The 18145-nt window shown below is 34.0% G+C and overlaps 1 protein-coding gene across 4 annotated transcripts in view; it reads left to right on the forward strand.

The window, feature by feature from the left end:
- TMEM232 (transmembrane protein 232) overlaps positions 1-18145 on the forward strand; it is a 271759-nt gene that overhangs the window by 54209 nt on the left and 199405 nt on the right. For all 4 annotated transcript variants that reach the window (XM_032845118.1, XM_032845126.1, XM_032845132.1 and 1 more), the window contains 2 exons: positions 2758-2881; positions 3876-4128. In XM_032845118.1, the coding sequence (XP_032701009.1) occupies positions 2758-2881; positions 3876-4128 (377 nt within the window). The remainder of the gene's footprint in view (positions 1-2757; positions 2882-3875; positions 4129-18145) is intronic.

Below are 18145 nucleotides of genomic sequence, written 5' to 3' on the forward strand. Positions count from 1 at the left end.
CCACAGGAGGTCGACACAAATGGATCTTTTTTCATCCATATTCTAGTGAGAGTGCCCTGTGTTAGTTAAAAATTTTCAGACTTAAAAGAGAACAGAAAAACCAAAATCATAGGCCTATGAGGTATATTCAGGGGCAAGGAAGTTCTGTAAACTCTGAGACTATACTCCTATACTCTCCTTTACTTGACCTTATTGTGAAGTGGGGTGAGAGGTACTCCGAGAATGACTCACTAGTCATTCACCTCTGAGGGCATCTGGACCTCAGTCACTCTAGGACTTCATAGAGAAAAGTTATCAAATTCATATCCTTTGACTTTGAAGAAATAGTCTTTTTGTAATTCGATTCAGGTCAGCATTTTGAACCTAGCCATTTCACATAGAGCATTTTACTTAAATCTTGTGATAGTCTCTGAAATGTAGGTTTTGCTATATTTACTTAAAGATGAGTAGATTCAAACTGAGGTAGACTATGCAAATTGCCCTAAGTCATATACCTAATTAGTGGCAGAGCTAAGATTCCATCTATAATTTTTCTGACTCTCAAGTTCATGCTTGTAAACGTCATGTTGAGTCTATCAGGATTCAATTCTTCTGCCTGTAACAGTAACCTAACTACAGTTGCATTACCAAATAGGGTACTAGTTATTGCACATAACAAGCTGTACACAATTGATACACAGATTCTTAAGAAAATCAAGACCCAAGCTCCTTCTAGCTTCCTTTTCTTCCATTGATGGTATTGGATTTCCATCATCTTGTTGCAAGACTGCTGCTCTACCCTCTGGCATCATGTATATTTTCCAAGTGGGAGGGAAAAAATGAAAAAGGAATTACCTGTTATTTAAATTTCATCTCTTTCTTAATTAGAAAAATAATAACCTTTCATAATACATTTCCATTTGTATTATTTGTACTATTTGTATTATTTGTATTATTGACTAAATCTACATTTATGGCTATTCCAAACTTCAAGGGTGTGTGGGGATTCATATTTTTTAAAAAAGATTTTATTTATTTTTTATTTTTTTATTTTTTTAAGGATTTTATTTATTTATTTGACAGACAGAGATCACAAGTAGGCAGAGAGTCAGGCAGAGAGAGAGAGGAGGAAGCAGACTCCCTGCTGAGCAGAGAGCCTGATGTGGGGCTCGATCCCAGGACCCTGGGATCATGACCTGAGCCGAAAGCTGAGGCTTTAACCCACTGAGCCACCCAGGTGCCCCAGGGGGTTCATATTTTAAGTCAAATTTATTAAGATATAATTTACATACAATGAAATTCACACATTAATGTACACAGAGCTATGACCTTTGACAAATTGCATACATCTGTGTAATCAAGAGATATAGAACACGGCCGGTTTCCATAGTGTAGTGGTTATCATGTTCACCACACAAGATATAGAACATTTCCATTTTGAGGAGCAATGTTTACTGAGCATTTTGCCATCTTGAACAAAACTGAGGTTTATTTCTGAAAGGAAGGAGCAGACAATACGAGGTAGGCAATAGGCAGCGTTGTCACATTAAGGTTAAATTTTTTTATTGAGGCTAATTAGCATATAACACTGTATTAGTTTTAGGTGTATGACATAATGATTCGATGTTTGTATATATTGATCACCACATGAAATGATCACCACAATAAGTCTATTTTCTATGTACTTAAATAATGGTTTGGAAAAGCAATACTGGAAATGTCCTTAGGTGAGAGAAGAATTTAGCTATCATTAACCCAGCTTAAAATGGGAACCTGGGTAAATGTCCCAGATCTGTTTATGTCTCAATTTTCTAATATTTAAAAAAAAAAAAAGATTTCAGAAGGGTCTTGAATGTGTCAAAAAATTGTGGTTCAGTGAGTGAGATAATTTATGTGAAAGCACATTGAGATCTGTAAAGCTCTATTCAAATATAAAGAATTGTCTTTTTTCCTCATGATTAGAGGTATTTCCTTTTGAAAATGATAATGAACTTGGCTTACTGGCCTGAAATATCACAGTTGTGAAATTCAAATTGTAAAATATGCCAACTCTTTATCAATGGCTTATAAATCAAGGCAATATGCAGGTCTAGGTAGAGGAATATACATTTGCATTCTTACTAGTTCTCCTTCAAACTGTATCTCTTTCAGTTGGGTGAAAATAGCACTTCATGTATAATTTCCTCAAACTATCAAATATATGTTCATTTATGACTAATAAATTCTTGTGTGATTTTCCAGTTATCACATGCTACTTTGAATGATAAATCTTGACAGTCTTCTAATCAAACAGAAATATAGATTTTGAGAAATTACACTTTTTGTAAAATCAAGTACTTTGAACTTTTGGACTTTTGGGAAGGTCATTTTTAAATTTGTTCTCTTTTTTTTTTTTTAAACAGGAAAACATTTTTGCAATTCATTTCTTAGGTGTAGAAAGTTAAAAATCAAAAACTATTGTGAGATATTGGGGACATTCTAGAACCAGAGCCCTTGATTGCTTGTTATACAGGATCTATGAAGAAATGTGATCTTTTATAGTATTTATTACTCTCAGAGTTTCGATAGAACTCTATTCTGAATTCAAATATCTTGCCAAAATGTAGTTCTTTCTTGTAGACTTTAAACAGAAACAGTGTCAACCAATACCTATCTTTATTAAAAGTAAATGTATTTGGTAATCTGGGATACTCATTAACTCTGGCCAATTTTTTCATTAAAAATTGTTTATTATTATTTTAATTAAGGGCTTTGTTGTTTTGCTCACAAAATTCCTAGGTTGGATTCAATACTGGCTTTGTTGGTCCTTGGGGAGGCTGCCAAACTAAACATGGCCTGCTTAAAAGCTTTAATGGAACTAATGAGAGATTTCCTTTCAAGCATTATGTCTGTTCAAAACCAGGTAACGGTATATTGTTAATTTAGGTGTTTTAAAAGACCTGAAGAGAAACAATTTTTTATTTTTGCCACTACTTAAATTGTATATCATATTAGGGCTTATAATGAGCATAACCTTGTGATAAAAATTTTAATTAAATGTGAAAGTAAAAGCACATTTATCATATATCCCACTACAGATAGATTGATATAGATAGAGATGTAAAGATAGGGAAATAGATTATACACACGCGCGCACACACACACACACACATCAGAAGGACTTTAAATTTTATTAACAAACTTAAGATCATATAGTCATACATAGTTTAGTTTCCAAAATTTAAAATATATTATGAAAGCATTTTTCATTATAATGACATATTATTAAAATTTATATTTTGGTCTGCATAAGATAATTTAACTATTACTTCATTGTTGAATATTGAGTCTATTTCTAATTATTCACAATTAATTGCAAATAATGTTGAGCTGGTATTTTTGTACATAAAATCTTTATCTGTGTTTATGACTATTACTTTAGAATAGATTCATAAAATTAAATTACTAATGATAGACTATGAACTTTTTATAATATTTGTAGAATGGATCTCCAAATTCCTCTCCAGAATATATAATTGCCTTGCTTTCCGATGAAAAATGTATTAAGTGCCGCACACAACAACTGAGCTTTATATAAAAAAAGATTCTTTAAAATGTAATATGGGGAAGTGATATTTCATTGGATTGATTTATATTCTATTGATTACTAAGGATATTGAAAAATTGTTCTTTATATACTTTTTAGCTCTTTTGTATTTTTTATTCTTTGAGCTAGATTTTATGCAATCTACCCATGGAAAACCTGTTTTTTAATAAGTACACTTTAGAACTATTACTTGATTATGGTTCTTTAACAACTGTATAAAATTTGAAGATATTTCTTATTGTAAGTATAGTATATAGTTTTAATTATGACAATGTCCCTTGATTATCTAATAACTATTTTCTCATTTTAGGAAGAAGGCTGCAAGGTAGATGACTTTTCCTGGGCCTGGAATGTAGTCTACATGTATATAACAATTCTTGCAGAAATCTGCTTGTATGCAACCACTTCTAATTTACGAAAAACTGCTTTTATTGGTTTCTGTGTCTGTAAAAGTTCACAAAAAGATATTTTACTCATGAATAAATCAGAAGAACCACCACAATTGAAGGAAGCAAGTATTTTAGGTCTTTTGGAATATTTCTCTTCAAAAATATCAGATAATTGTAAGTAAATTATTTCTCAGCTTGTTGAGAAATATTTCTTAAATGTCCCTGTTTACATATAACAACAAACCTTTTATTTTATTTTATGTTTATTTACTTTTCTTTGTTCTTTTAACCTACATTATTTTATTAGTTTCAGATGGCTAATACAGTGACTCAACAATGCCATATATCATGCAGTGTTGACCACAAGTGCCCTCCTTAATCCCCATCACCTATTTCACCCATCCCTCCAGCCGTCTTCCCTGTGGTAACTGTCAGTTTGTTCACTTTAGCTGAGAGTCTGTTTTGTGGTTTCTCTTTCTCTTTCTTTTTCCCCCCTTTGCACATTTTTTTGTTTGTTTCTTAAATTCCACATATGAATGAAATCATATGGTATTTGTCTTTCTTAGAATTATTTCTCTTAGTATTATACTCTCCAGCTCCATCCAAGTCATTGCAAGTGGCAAGAATCAGTTCTTTTTTATGGCCGAACAATATTTCATTGTGTGTATATACTATATCTTTATCCATTCATCTATTGATGGACACTTGGGCTGCCTCCATAATTTCACTGTTGTAAATAATGCTGCTATAAACATAGGGGTGCATGTATCCATTTGAATTAGTGTTTTTGTATTCTTTGGGTAAATACCCAGCAGTGTGATTGCTGGATTGTAGGGTAGCTCTATTTTTAACTTTTAGAGGAATCTTCATACTGTTTTCCACAGTGGCTGCACCAGTTTGCATTTCCCCCAATGGTGTATGAAGTTTCCTTTTTCTCACCAAAACTTGCTGTTTCTTGTGTTTTTTTATTTTAGCTATTCTGACAGGTGTGGAGTGATATCTCATCGTAGTTTTGATTTGCATTTTCCTGATGATGACTAATGTTGAGCATCTTTTCATATGTCTGTTGGCCATCTGGATGTCTTCTTTGGAGGAATATCTATTCATGTCTTCTTCCCATTTTTTCATTGCGTTATTTGGTTTTTGGGGTGTTGAATTGTATAACTTATCTCTGTTTTGGATACTAGCTCTTTGTCGGATATTTCATTTACAGATATCTTCTCCCATTCTGTAAGGTGGCCTTTTAGTTGCATTGGTTGTTTTCTTTGCTGTACAAAAGCTTTTTATTTTGATATAATCCTAGTAGTTTTCTTTTGCTTTTATTTCCCATGCCTCAGGAGGCATATCCAGAAAAATGTTGCTATGGCTGATGTCAGAGATATTACTGCCTATGTTCTCTTCTAGGATTTTTATGGATTCAAATTTAGGTCTTTTATCCATTTTGAATTTATTTTTCTGTGTGGTATAAGAAAATGGTCCAGTTCATTCTTTTGCATGTAGGTATCCAGTTTTCCCAATACCATTTATTGAAGGGACTTTTTCCCATTGCATAGTCTTTCCTGCTTTGTTGAAGATTAATTGACCATATAATTGTGGGTTTATTTCTGGGTTTTCTAATCTTTTCTCTTGATATGTGTGTCTATTTTTGTGCCAGTACCAAAGTGTTTTGATTTTTATAGCTGTGAAAAACAAGTTGAAGTCTGGAATTGCAATGCCTCCAGTTTTGCTTTTCTTTTTCAAGATTGCTTTGACTATTTGGGGTCTTTTGTGGTTCCATATAAATTTTAGGATTATTTTTTCTAGCCCTGTGAAAAGTTGGTATTTTAATCACGATTTCATTAAATGTGTAGATTGCTTTGTTGTAATATAGACATTTTTTTTTTTTTAATTTGAGAGAGAGACAGTGAGAGAGAGTATGAACGAGGAGAAGGTCAGAGGGAGAAGCAGACTCCCCGTGGAGCTGGGAGCCCGATGTGGGACTCAATCCCGGGACTCCAGGATCATGATCTGAGCCGAAGGCATTCGCCCAACCAACTGAGCCACCCAGGCGCCCTGTAGTATAGACATTTTAACGATATTTTTTCTTCCAGTCTATGAGCATGGAATCCCTTTCCATTTTTTTGTATCATCTTCAGTTCCTTTCATCACTCTTTTATAGTTTTCAGAGTACAGGTCTTTCACCTCATTGCTTAGATTTATTCCTAGGTATTTTATTTTTTTGCTTCAATTAAAAATGGAATTGTTTTCTGAATTTCTCTTTCTGCTTCTTCATTATTAGTGTATTGAGATGCAATAGATTTCCTCACATTGATTTTGAATCTTATGACTTTACTGAATTCATTTACCAGTTCTAGTAGTTTTTGTTGTAAATATACAGTATTATTTCACCTGCAAATAGTGAAAGTTTTACTTCTTCCTTACCAATTGGGGTGTCTTTTATTTCTTTTTGTTGTCTAACTGATGTCACTAGAATTTCTAATACTATGCTGAATAAGTGGTGAGAGTGGACATCCTTATCTTGTTCCTGACCTTAGGGGGAAAGCTCTCAGTTTTTCCCCACTAAGTATAATATTAACTTGGGCTTTTCATATATGGTTTTTATTATGTTATAGGAATAAACCTTTTACAGAAAATTAACATTTTGAAGTGGGAAACTATTTTAAATTTAGTAGGACTTTTTACAAATTTGGGAAGAATATTTTATAACAGAAATTTTTAATTAACAATTTTAAAACAACTTAAATATAAACTAGGCTCAGTTGATTTATTATTCACATTATATTCCTGGAAAACAAAGACAGCTTAGGAAAATTTAGGAAATATATATAAAGTTTCTTTTATTAATTTCCACATTAGGACTTCTCCATCTATCTTCTCCATTTTCTCTAGGTATCCACTGTTTCTCTTGTTCCCCTGCATTCAGGGGATTTCTCTCCAATTACTCAAATATTGTAGTACATTGTAGTATATCAGTAGTACATCTGACATTTTATACTCCATCAAAGTACACCTGTTTTACCTCTCAAAACTAAAGGTCATTTTGATATCATTGTTTATGGGGGCTATTAGAATAAAATACTTTTATTTTTAAAAGAGTACTACAGGGATAATATTAATTCAAGAGCTTCCTTTTAAGATAACTAGACCTTTACTTTATGAATATCATTGTAATCTATATATTATTATAATATATTATGTAGATAATTCTCACTTCCATTAAGTTCTGAGATAACTGAGATGAATCATGTCCAAATTATATTTGTGTAATATAACATCTAAAACATAGTAGTTTGGTGGTTAATAATAGTGGATTTATTATGTAATTAAATCACTGAATTTTAAATATAATTGTAAATTATTTAAAATATAAATTTTATTTATATTAAATTATATATAATTTATATATTATATATTGATAAATTATATAATAAATTATATAAAATTTATTTATATTAAAATTTATTTTAAATATAATTGTAAATAATTTTAAATATAATTGTAAGATTTTAAAACTACAGGAAGAGTATTGTCTTTCTTCAGAACCATAATTCACTGAGTTGGCATAAATTATGCTTGAATATAATTTTAAATAGTAACAACTTCATAGGAGATATTAATTTCATTTTTAAAAACTTGCTTGATATTTTAAAATTATTTTCAGTACACTTTTGGTTTAAACAATAAGTTGGAACCTATCATTTCTGAGTGCAACTTGCTTGTCCTTTTCCAGTTCATAGAACAATTATGTATATTTTATTTTTTTTTAAATATTTTTTTTAAATTTTATTTTTTATAAACATATAATATATTTTTTTCCCCCAGGGGTACAGGTCTGTGAATCGCCAGGTTTACACACTTCACAGCACTCACCATAGCACATACCCTCCCCAATGTCCATAATAACCCCACCCCCCCTCCCAAGCCCCTTCCCCTCAGCAACCCTCAGTTTTTTTTGTGACATTAAGAGTCACTTACAGTTTATCTCCCTCCCAATCCCATCTTGCTTCATTTACTCTTCTCCTACCCCCTTAACCCCCATGTTGCATCTCCTTTCCCTCATATCAGGGAGATCATAAGATAGTTCTCTTTATTTTTTATTAGTGTCAACTTTGCACAGATTCCTAGTTTTTAGTATACAAATTAGCATAAATATCTCTCCCATTTTTATAATATTGATTAAGTGAAGAGGTATGCACATTCTTAAGTATTTAGAATGATCAGAAATCTTCCTATACAGCAGCTCAATATATGATTTTAATCTGCCACTACCAGATTTGTCTACAAATCTTAAGTTTTCAGGTTTTTGTCTAGCTGTTCTTTAACGATTCTCTTCAGTGATGGGTCCAATAGACATTTCTCCATGGGGAGGATCTTTATTCCATAAGCCTCTTGGCCTCCTGCTGGCCATAACCCCTGAGTGCTGTCATAACCTCATGATGACAGGGTTGCATCTTTCTGCAGATACTCAAAACTTTTTCCTCCTCAGCAGTATGATTTCTTTTCCCCAGCCAGTTGATGATTTCATTGCATTCACTTGCTCATTGCTGATCTTCTTTGCAATTTCTTATCTTCTCCTGAATAACTTATTTTGAGGGTATAGGAACAGAATTTGGGTGAGTTCTTAGAAGAGATTTTTGTCTTTCTGCTTATGATCTACAAGTTTATATTGCTCAGCTTCCTGGACAACACCCCACAAATTGTCCTAAGTCAAATGTTATTCTCTTTCCCTGTAATTGTTTCTCTGTCAACTGCAGACCTATTGAGAATTTATGTGACCTTTCTTCCTTCTGAGCAATGCACATATTATAGAAAGCTATTTGTGGACTTGAACTTGCCAAACATATAGTCATCCTTGGTCATTGTTTTCTCATCTTTATAAATCTGAATGAGCACACTTGTTTCTGCTTTATATGAATTCACTACCAAGGGAAAAGTATGACATCTAAGAAAACGCAAATTCTGAATATTTTCATATATGACCATAGGTGAGATAGCCATCTGGATCCATTAGTGATGATTTCATTGAGATCGATACTTTTGTTTAATTTCTTGTCATTGAGTCAATCTTATAGGAGTTTCTGAATCTCATTGTACCAACCAACATATAGTTTATGGATCAATAAAATAAAATAAAATAAAATAAATATTAAAAATATATAACAAATATATAAATAAAATATGTAAATCATATAATATAGATTATATATAAATATTATATAAAATATATAAAATACAATGAAATATAAAATATAAACATAAAATAAACCATTTTATTCTTCAACTGTTATTTCAGTAGAGAGGTAAAAGACAATCCCTAACAAAGTGAGTTCTGGATAGGGTTGACCTTTATATATTGACAGATGGTGCTGAGGCAATGGATGGTTCTTTTGCTTTCATTGATGTCCTTCTTATGCTAATACTTGAAGTCAGAAATGAAATAATTAAGCAGTATTTTGCCAGTGTTTTCTCAACCCAAGTGGACATATAGATGTTTCTGGTTGTGCAACATATTTAAAGATTTGATCTGCAATAAAGAGGATACGCATATAAAAATTGCCTCTACAGTGAAGAGTCAATCTGATTTCTATGACATCAAACTTCTGGTACAAGCCGTAAATAATAATAGTGAGATTTGTTTCATTAAAGATTCTGAATGGTTTGAAGCCCTCAATACTTACAGCATCTTTGCTGTTTCTTATGGGAAATGTTTGAACTAAGTTGATTATCTGATGACTTTTTTGTTAAAGACGTGTTAAGAATATGAGGAAATGGTCTTCATCTTTGTTGGGACCAGAGAATGTACAACCTCTGAACATAAACTTTTAGTCTCCTCCTCACATTCATACTGGATATTTGGCTTTCCCATAGCAGTCATTACCATGGAAAGCCATTATTTCACAGGACTGTACAAATGCCTAGTTGAATATTTTAACTGTCAAAAGATTGGTTTTAAAAAAACTGTGTTGATGTAATTCATTAAACCTTGATTTCTGTAGCATCACTGACTGTTTTTTTTTCCACATGGGGAAGATGATTTTGTCTAGGTTACACTGTATGCATGATCATTGATAATGATCACCAGTTTTACAAGACCTCAGGAAACAGCTCCAAAAGTAGTATCATCTGTGTAGGTGTTGTTAACATGATTACTGGGGAAGATAAGTTTGTCTTTTTGGAAAGTGACTTAAAGAACCTGGAGCTGTAGCTATATTTAATTGAAAATGAATTTTTCTCCTGATTTTATTCTTTAAGCGAGTAAATTTTTAGAATGAGACAACCAGTCTAAAGTCACACAGATTTGTATTTTAATTCTGAAACTCATAACTTGGAATCATAGGTCAAATTATTTAATTTTGCTGACTAATTTTTTAACCTGATAATTATGATAAGACTGCTATCCATATCATAGGGCTTTTCATGAGAAAAAACTATGGAAACATATAAACACTTGGCTTGGTACCGTGTGCATAGTAAGGATCCAATAAATGTTAATAGATGTTATGGTTGTTAATGTGGTTGTTAATATTGTTATAATGAGAAAACATCATTGAGGAAGGGTTTTTTCCCTAACACTTATTCTCTGTACACTGTATATCCTTAGGATCCTATTTTATTTATATATAAAGATTTAAGTGACAGTGAAAAATATTTTAAGTGGTATATATAATATATAAATAGCTTCTTATGAATGCATCAAATAATGTTCTTATGGATCATTTTTATATAAAGGCTTTAAAATGAAAAAAAACACTTCAAATCATAGTTTTGTGAAGGCAATGTTATAAAAAACTAAAGTAATAATTTCCATGAAGACAATTTCCTAGTGATCTGATCTGATATGAGAGCAGAACTTAAAGAATCTCGAAAAATGGATGATTACTTTGCATGTTCTGTTTTTATTCTGAGGTTTTGTGTCATACAAGCTTTTCATAGAGTCAATCAGACTTTTATTAATTCTAGTGTGAGATCTTTTGCCAGTGACTGAAGTGCTGCCTTTTAGTGTTTTTGATTGAATAGAAATTTTTATATATGCTTATAAATACCAATTATACACTTAACATTTGCTGCTATGGACTTAATTGTGTCCCCCAAAATTCATTTTTTAAAACTATAACCTGCAATGTGGAGATGATGTAATGATGGTAGGCTACAATATGTTTGAACTAGTGTCCTTATAAGGAAAGACAACAGAGAGCTTGTTTTCACCTCTGTGGGAAGACACAGTGAGAAAGCTTCCATCTAAAAGCCAAGAAAAGAGTACTTACCATAAACAGAATCAGGTGGCACCTTGATCCTGGAAATCCTAGCCCCCAGAACTATGAGAAAATAAATTAATTTCTTATGTTTAAGACTCTAACTCTATGGTATTATATAATGGCAGCCCAAGAAAACTAATATACATCCCCAGGGGTGTTGTGATATAGGCAGGTCTGAATATGCTCAAATGCCCAAATGAATCCTTATTTGAAAGACAAATTTTTACAGCATAGTCTCTATTTTTAAAATTTGTTTTCATTCATTTATTTACTTATCTATTTATTTATAAGTTTTAATTCCAGTTAACATAGTGTTATATTAGTTTTAGGTGTACAACATAGTGACAGCATAGTCTCTAGATGAGAAAATTTTGATCTGGAAAAACATGAGGGAAGATGATAAAAATTAATTTATCTAAATGTACAGAATTTTTGCTTGATCCTTGTTGAATTCCAATTTCGAGAAGTATTTTGCCTTAATGGATCATAAAGGAGGACAATAATTAACATTTATTGAGTTCTTACTAAATGTCAGGCACAAGTCTAGGCTAATTCATCAGTCATTACAACACTATACCTAGATATTCATATTGTCCTCATTTTATAGACAAGAAAATTGATGAACTTAGAGTTTATTTGTCCAAGGAAATATAGTTAGTAGCAGTACATGTGAGTCTTAACCTAGGCAGACTGGCTTCAGAGTCCATACTAACTACCTCACTCTACTGAACTAACTAGGTTAATTGCCCTACAATGAAAAATTTTTAAAAATTATCTATTTGCATTTTGAAGAATGTGAAAAAGATGACTTTGAGAAATCCTGACAGTCGTTATCCTATGGCACTCTTTGTAAAAGCATTTTCATAGACTATGTATCATGTGTGGACCTTATGTCTTTTTTTTTTGATCATATAAAGGATAGATTGTATTTTATTTTAATTTTTATTTATTAACATATAATGTATTATATGCCCCAGGAGTAAATGTCTGTGAATCATCAGGCTTACACATTTCACAGCACACACCATAGCACATACCCTCCCCAATGTCCATAACCCACCCACCCTATCCCTACCCCCCAACCCCCTAGAAACCCTCAGTTTGTTTCATGACACGAAGAATCTCTTGTGGTTTGTCTCCCGCCGATCCCATCTTGTTTCATTTTTTACCCTATCTACCCCCCATGCCCCCCACACCCCCCTGCACTGCCTTTCAAATTCCTCATATTGGAGAGATCATATGATAATTGCCTTTCTCTGATTGACTTATTTCACTTAGCATAATACCCTCTAGTTCCATCCACATCATTGTAAATGTCAAGATTTCATTTTTTGATGGCTGCATAGTATTCCATTCCATTTTGTGTGTGTGTGTGTGTGTGTGTGTGTGTGTGTGTGTATGTATACACCACCTCTTCTTTATACATTAATTTGTTGATGGACATCTAGGTTCTTTCCATAGTTTGGCTGTTGTGGACATTACTGCTGTAAACATTCAGGTGCATGTGCCCCTTCGGATCATTACATTTGTATCTTCAGGGTAAATACCCAGTAGTGCAATTGCTGGCTTGTAGGGTAGCTCTACTTTCAATGTTTTGAGAACATCCATACTGTTTTCCAGAGTGGCTGCACCAGCTTGAATTCCCACCAACAATGTAGAAGTGTTCCCCTTTCTCTGCACCCTTGCCAATATCTGTCATTTGCTGACTTGTTAATTTTAGCCATTCTGACTGGTGTGAGGTGGTATCTCACTGTGGTTTTGATTTGTATTTCCCTGATGCCAAGTGATGTGCACTTTTTCATGTGTCCGTTGACCATATGGATGTCGTCTTTGCAGAAATGTCTGTTCATGTCTTCTGCCCATTTCTTGATTGGATTATTAGTTCTTTGGCTGTTGAGTTTGATAAGTTCTTTATAGATTTTGGATACTAGCCCTTTATCTGATATGTCATTTGCAAATATCTTCTCCTGTTCTGTCAGTTGTCTTTTGGTTTTGTTGACTGTTTCCTTTGCTGTCCAAAACCTTTTGATCTTGATGAAGTCCTGATAGTTCAGTTTTACCCTTGCTTCCCTTGCCTTTGGCACTGTTTTTAGGAAGAAGTTTCTGCGACTGAGGTCAAAGGGGTTGCTGCCTGTGTTATCCTCCAGGATTTTGATGGATTCCTGTCTCACAGTGAGGTCTTTCGTCCATCTTAAGTCTGTTTTTGTGTGTGGTGTAAGGAAGTGGTCCAGTTTCTTTCTTCTGCATGTGGCTGTCGAATTTTCCCAACAACGTTTGTTGAAGAGACTGTCTTTTTTCCATTGGGCATTCTTTCCTGCTTTTTCAAACATTAGTTGACCATAGAGTTGAGGGTCTATTTCTGGGCTCTCTATTCTGTTCCATGTGTCTGTTTTTGTGCTAGTACCAAGCTGTCTTGATGATGACAGCTTTGTATTAGAGCTTGAAGTCTGGAATTGTGATGCCACCAACTTTGGTTTTCTTTTTCAACATTCCTCTGGCTACATGGGGTCTTTTCTGGTTCCACAAAAATTTTAGGATTATTTCTTCTATTTCTTTGAAAAAAAGTGATGGTACTTTGGTGGGGATTGCATTAAATGTATCGATTGCTTTACGTAGCATAGACATTTTCACAATATTTGTTCTTCCAAGCCATGAGCATGGAACATTTTTCCATTCCTTTGTGTCTTTCTTAATTTCTTTGATGCGTACTTTATAGTTTCTGAGTATGGATTCTTTGCCTCTTTTGTTAGGTTTATTTCTAGGTATCATGATTTTAGGTGCAATTGTAAATGGAATCGACTCATTAATTTCTCTTTTTTCTGTCTTGTTGTTGGTGTATTGAAATGCACCTGATTTCTGTGCATTGATTTTATATCTTGACACTTTACTGTGTCAGGATATAAAATTCCTGTATGAGTTCTAGAAGTTTTGGAGTGGAATCTTTTGGGTTTTCAACATAAAGTATCATCTTATCTGCAGAGAGAGAGTTTGACTTCTTCTTTGCTGATTTAGATGCCTTCTATTTCTTTTTGTTGTATGATTGCTGAGGCTAGGACTTCTAGTACTATATTAAATAGAAGTGGTGATACTGTACATCCCTTCTGTGTTCCTGACCTTAGGGGAAAAGCTCAGAGTTTTTCCCCATGGAGAATGATACTCACTGTGGTTTTTCGTTGATGGCTTTGATTATACTGAGGTAAGTACCCTCTATCTCTACACTGTGAAGAGTTTTGAACAAGAAAGGATACTGTACTTTGTCAAATGCTTTTTCAGCATCTATTGAGAGTATCCTATGGTTCTTGTTCTTTCTTTTATTAATGTATCACAAGAATTTATTTGCAGATGTTAACCCAACCTTGCAGCCCAGGAATAAATCCCACTTGGTCGTGGTGAATAATCCTCTTAATGTACTGTTGGATCCTATTGGCTAGTATTTTGGTGAGAATTTTTGCATTCATGTTCATCAAGGATATTGGTCAGTAATTCTCCTTTTGGATGGAGTCTTTGTTTGGTTTTGGGATTAAGGTAATGCTGGCCTCATAAAATGAGTTTGGAAGTTTTCCTTCCATTTCTATTTTTTGGAACAGTTTCAGAATAGGTACTAATTCTTCTTTAAATGTTAGGTAGAATTTCTCTTGGAGGTGACTGGCTCTTGTTTGTTGGGAGATTTTATTTTATTTTATTATTTAATTTTATTTAAAGATTTTATTCATTTATTTATTTGTCACACAGAGAGAGAGAAAGACCATGTACACACAAGCAGGCAGAGTGGCAGGCAGAGGCAGAGAAAGAAGCAGGCTCCCTGCTGAGCAAGGAGCCCGATGCAGGACTTGATCCCAGGACCCTGGCAGCGGCTTAACCAACTGAGCCGCCCAGGCGTCCCTGTCAGGAGATTTTAGATGACTGCTTTAATGTCCTTACTAGTTATGGGTCTGTTCAGGTTTTCTATTTCCTCTTGGTTCTGTTTTGGTAGTTTATATGTCTCTAGGGATGCATCCATTTCTTTCAGATTGTCAAATTTTCTAGTGTATATTAGCTCATAATATGTTCTTTTTTTAAAAAGTAAGATTTTATTTATTTATTTGACAGAGATCACAAGTAGGCAGAGAGGCAGGCAGTGAGAGAGAGGGGGAAGCAGGCTCGCTGCTGAGCAGGGAGCCCGATGTGGGGCTCGATCCCAGGAAACTGAGATCATGACCTGAGCCGAAGTTAGAGGCTTTAACCTTCTGAGCCACCCAGGTGCCCCGCTCTTAATATGTTCTTATAATTGTTTGTATTTCTTTGGTGTTGGTTGTGATCTCTCCTCTTTCATTCATGATTTTATTTATTTGGGTCCTTTCCCTTTTCTTTTCTTTTCTTTTTTTTTTAAAGATTTTATTTATGTATTTGACAGACAGAGATCACAAGCAGGCAGAGAGGCAGGCAGAGAGAGAGAGAGGAAGGGAAGCAGGCTCTCCACTGAGCAGAGAGCCCAACTCAGGGCTCGATCCCAGGACCCTGGGATCATGACCTGAGCCGAAGGCAGAGGCTTAACCCTCTGAGCCACCCAGGCGCCCCTCCCTTTTCTTTTTGATAAATCTTGCCAGAGGTTTATCAATTTTATTAATTCTTTCAGATAACCAGCTTGTAGTTTTGTTGATTTGTTCTACTGTTCTTTTGGTTTCTATTTCATTGATTTCTGCTCTGATCTTTATTATTTCTCTTCTCCTGCTAGGTTTAGGATTTATTTGTTCTTCTTTCATCAGCTCCTTTAGGTGTAGGGTTAAGTTGTGTACTTGAGACCTTTCTTCTTTCTTGAGAAAGACTTGTATTGCTATATATTTTCCTCTAAGGACCACCTTTGTTGCATCCCAAGGATTTTGAACAGTTGTGTTTTCATTTTCATTTGTTTCCATGAATTTTTAAAATTCTTCTTTAATTTCCTGGTTGACCAATTCATTCTTCGGTAAGATGCTCTTTAGCCTCCATGTATTTGAGTTCTTTCCAACTTTCCTCTTATGATTGAGTTATAGTTTCAAAGCATTGTGGTCTGAAAATATGCAGGGAATGATCCCAATCCTTTGGTACCAGTTGAGACCTGATTTGTGATCCAGGATGTGATCTATTCTGGAGAATGTTCCATGTGCACCAGAGAAGAATGTGTATTCTGTTGCTTTGTGATGGAATGTTCTAAATATACCTGTGATGTCCATCTGGTCCAGTGTGTCATTTAAAGCCTTTATTTCCTTGTTGATCTTTTGCCTAGATGATCTGTCCATTTCAGTGAGGGTGAGGTGTTAAGGTCCCGTACTATTATTGTTTTATTGTCGATATGTTTCTTTGATTTTGTTATTGACTGTTTATACAATTTATATAAACAGTTTATATAATTGGCTGCTCCCATGTTAGGGGCATATATATTTAAAATTGTTAGATCTTCTTGTTGGAAAGACCCTTTGAGTATGATATAGTGTCCTTCCTCATCTCTTATTATAATCTTTGGCTCCAAATCTAATTGATCTGATATAAGGATTGCCACCCCAGCTTTCTTTTGATGTCCATTAGCATGGTAAATTGTTTTCCACCTCCTCACTCTCAATCTGGAGGTGTCTTTGGGTCTAAAATGAGTTTCTTGTAGACAGCATATTGATGGGTCTTGTTTTTTTTAACCATTCTGATACTCGGTGTCTTTTGATTGGGGCATTTAGCCCATTTACATTCAGGGTAACTATTGAAAGATATGAATTTAGTGCCATTATATTGCCCGTAAGGTGACTATTACTGTATATTGTCTCTGTTCCTTCTGATCTGTTACTTTTAGGCTCTCTCTTTGCTTAGAGGATCCCTTTCAATATTTCCTACTGGGCTGGTTTGGTGTTTGCAAATTCCTTTAGCTTTTGTTTGTTTTGGAAGCTTTTTATTCTGCTTCTATTTTCAAGGACAACCTAACTGGATATAGTACTCTTGGCTGCATATTTTTCTCGTTTAGTGCTCTGAATATATCATGCTTGTCCTTTCTGGCCTACCAGGTCTCTGTGGATAAGTCTGCTGTCAATCTAATATTTCTACTGTTGTATGTTACAGACCTCTTATTCCGAGCTGCATTGAAGATTTTCTCTTTGTTGCTGGCACTTTTAAGTTTTACTATTAGATGATGGGTGTGGAGCTATTTTAATTGATTTTGAGGGGGGTTCTCTGTGCTCCTGGATTTTGATGCTTGTTCCCTTCACCAAATTAGGGTAATTCTCTGCTATAATTTGTTCCAATGAGCCCTTTGCCCCCCTCTCACTTTCTTCTTCTTCTGGGATCCCAATTATTCTAATATTGTTTCACCTTATGGTAACACTTACCTCAAATTCTCCCCTTGTGGTCTGGTAGTTGTTTGTCTCTTTTTTGCTCAGTTTCTTTATTTTCCATCATTTGGTCTTTTATATCACTAACTCTCTCTTCTGCCTCATTTATCCTAGCAGTAAGAGCCTCCATTTTTTATTGTACCTCCTTAATAGCTTTTTTGATTTCAACTTGGTTAGATGTTAGTCCTTTTATTTCTCCAGAAAGGGATTCTCTAATATCTTCCATGCTTTTTTCTGAGCCCAGCTAGAACCTTGATAATCATCATTCTGAACTCTAGTTCTAACATATTACTAATGTCCGTATTGATTAGGTCCCTACCCATTGGTACTGCCTCTTGTTCTTTTTTCTGTGGTGAGTTGTTCCACCTTGTCATTTTATAAGGTAATGAATGAGATAAGAATAGATGAATGACAGAACAAAATACTAAAAGGGTAGCAATGACCCCAGAAAGACATATACTAGCCAAGTCTGAAGAGACTTGAAACCCGGGGGGAGTAAAAGGAGGAAAAAAAGAAAAAATATATATGTATTAAACTGTTGAATAGAACAGAACCACAAACTTGACTTTGGGTGTATTTTGGTCTGTTAGAAGAAACTACCTC

Source organism: Lontra canadensis, unplaced genomic scaffold (genome assembly GCF_010015895.1).
Source record: "Lontra canadensis isolate GAN:19392208 unplaced genomic scaffold, GSC_riverotter_1.0 scaffold4, whole genome shotgun sequence".
NCBI classification, from domain to species: Eukaryota; Metazoa; Chordata; class Mammalia; order Carnivora; family Mustelidae; genus Lontra; species Lontra canadensis.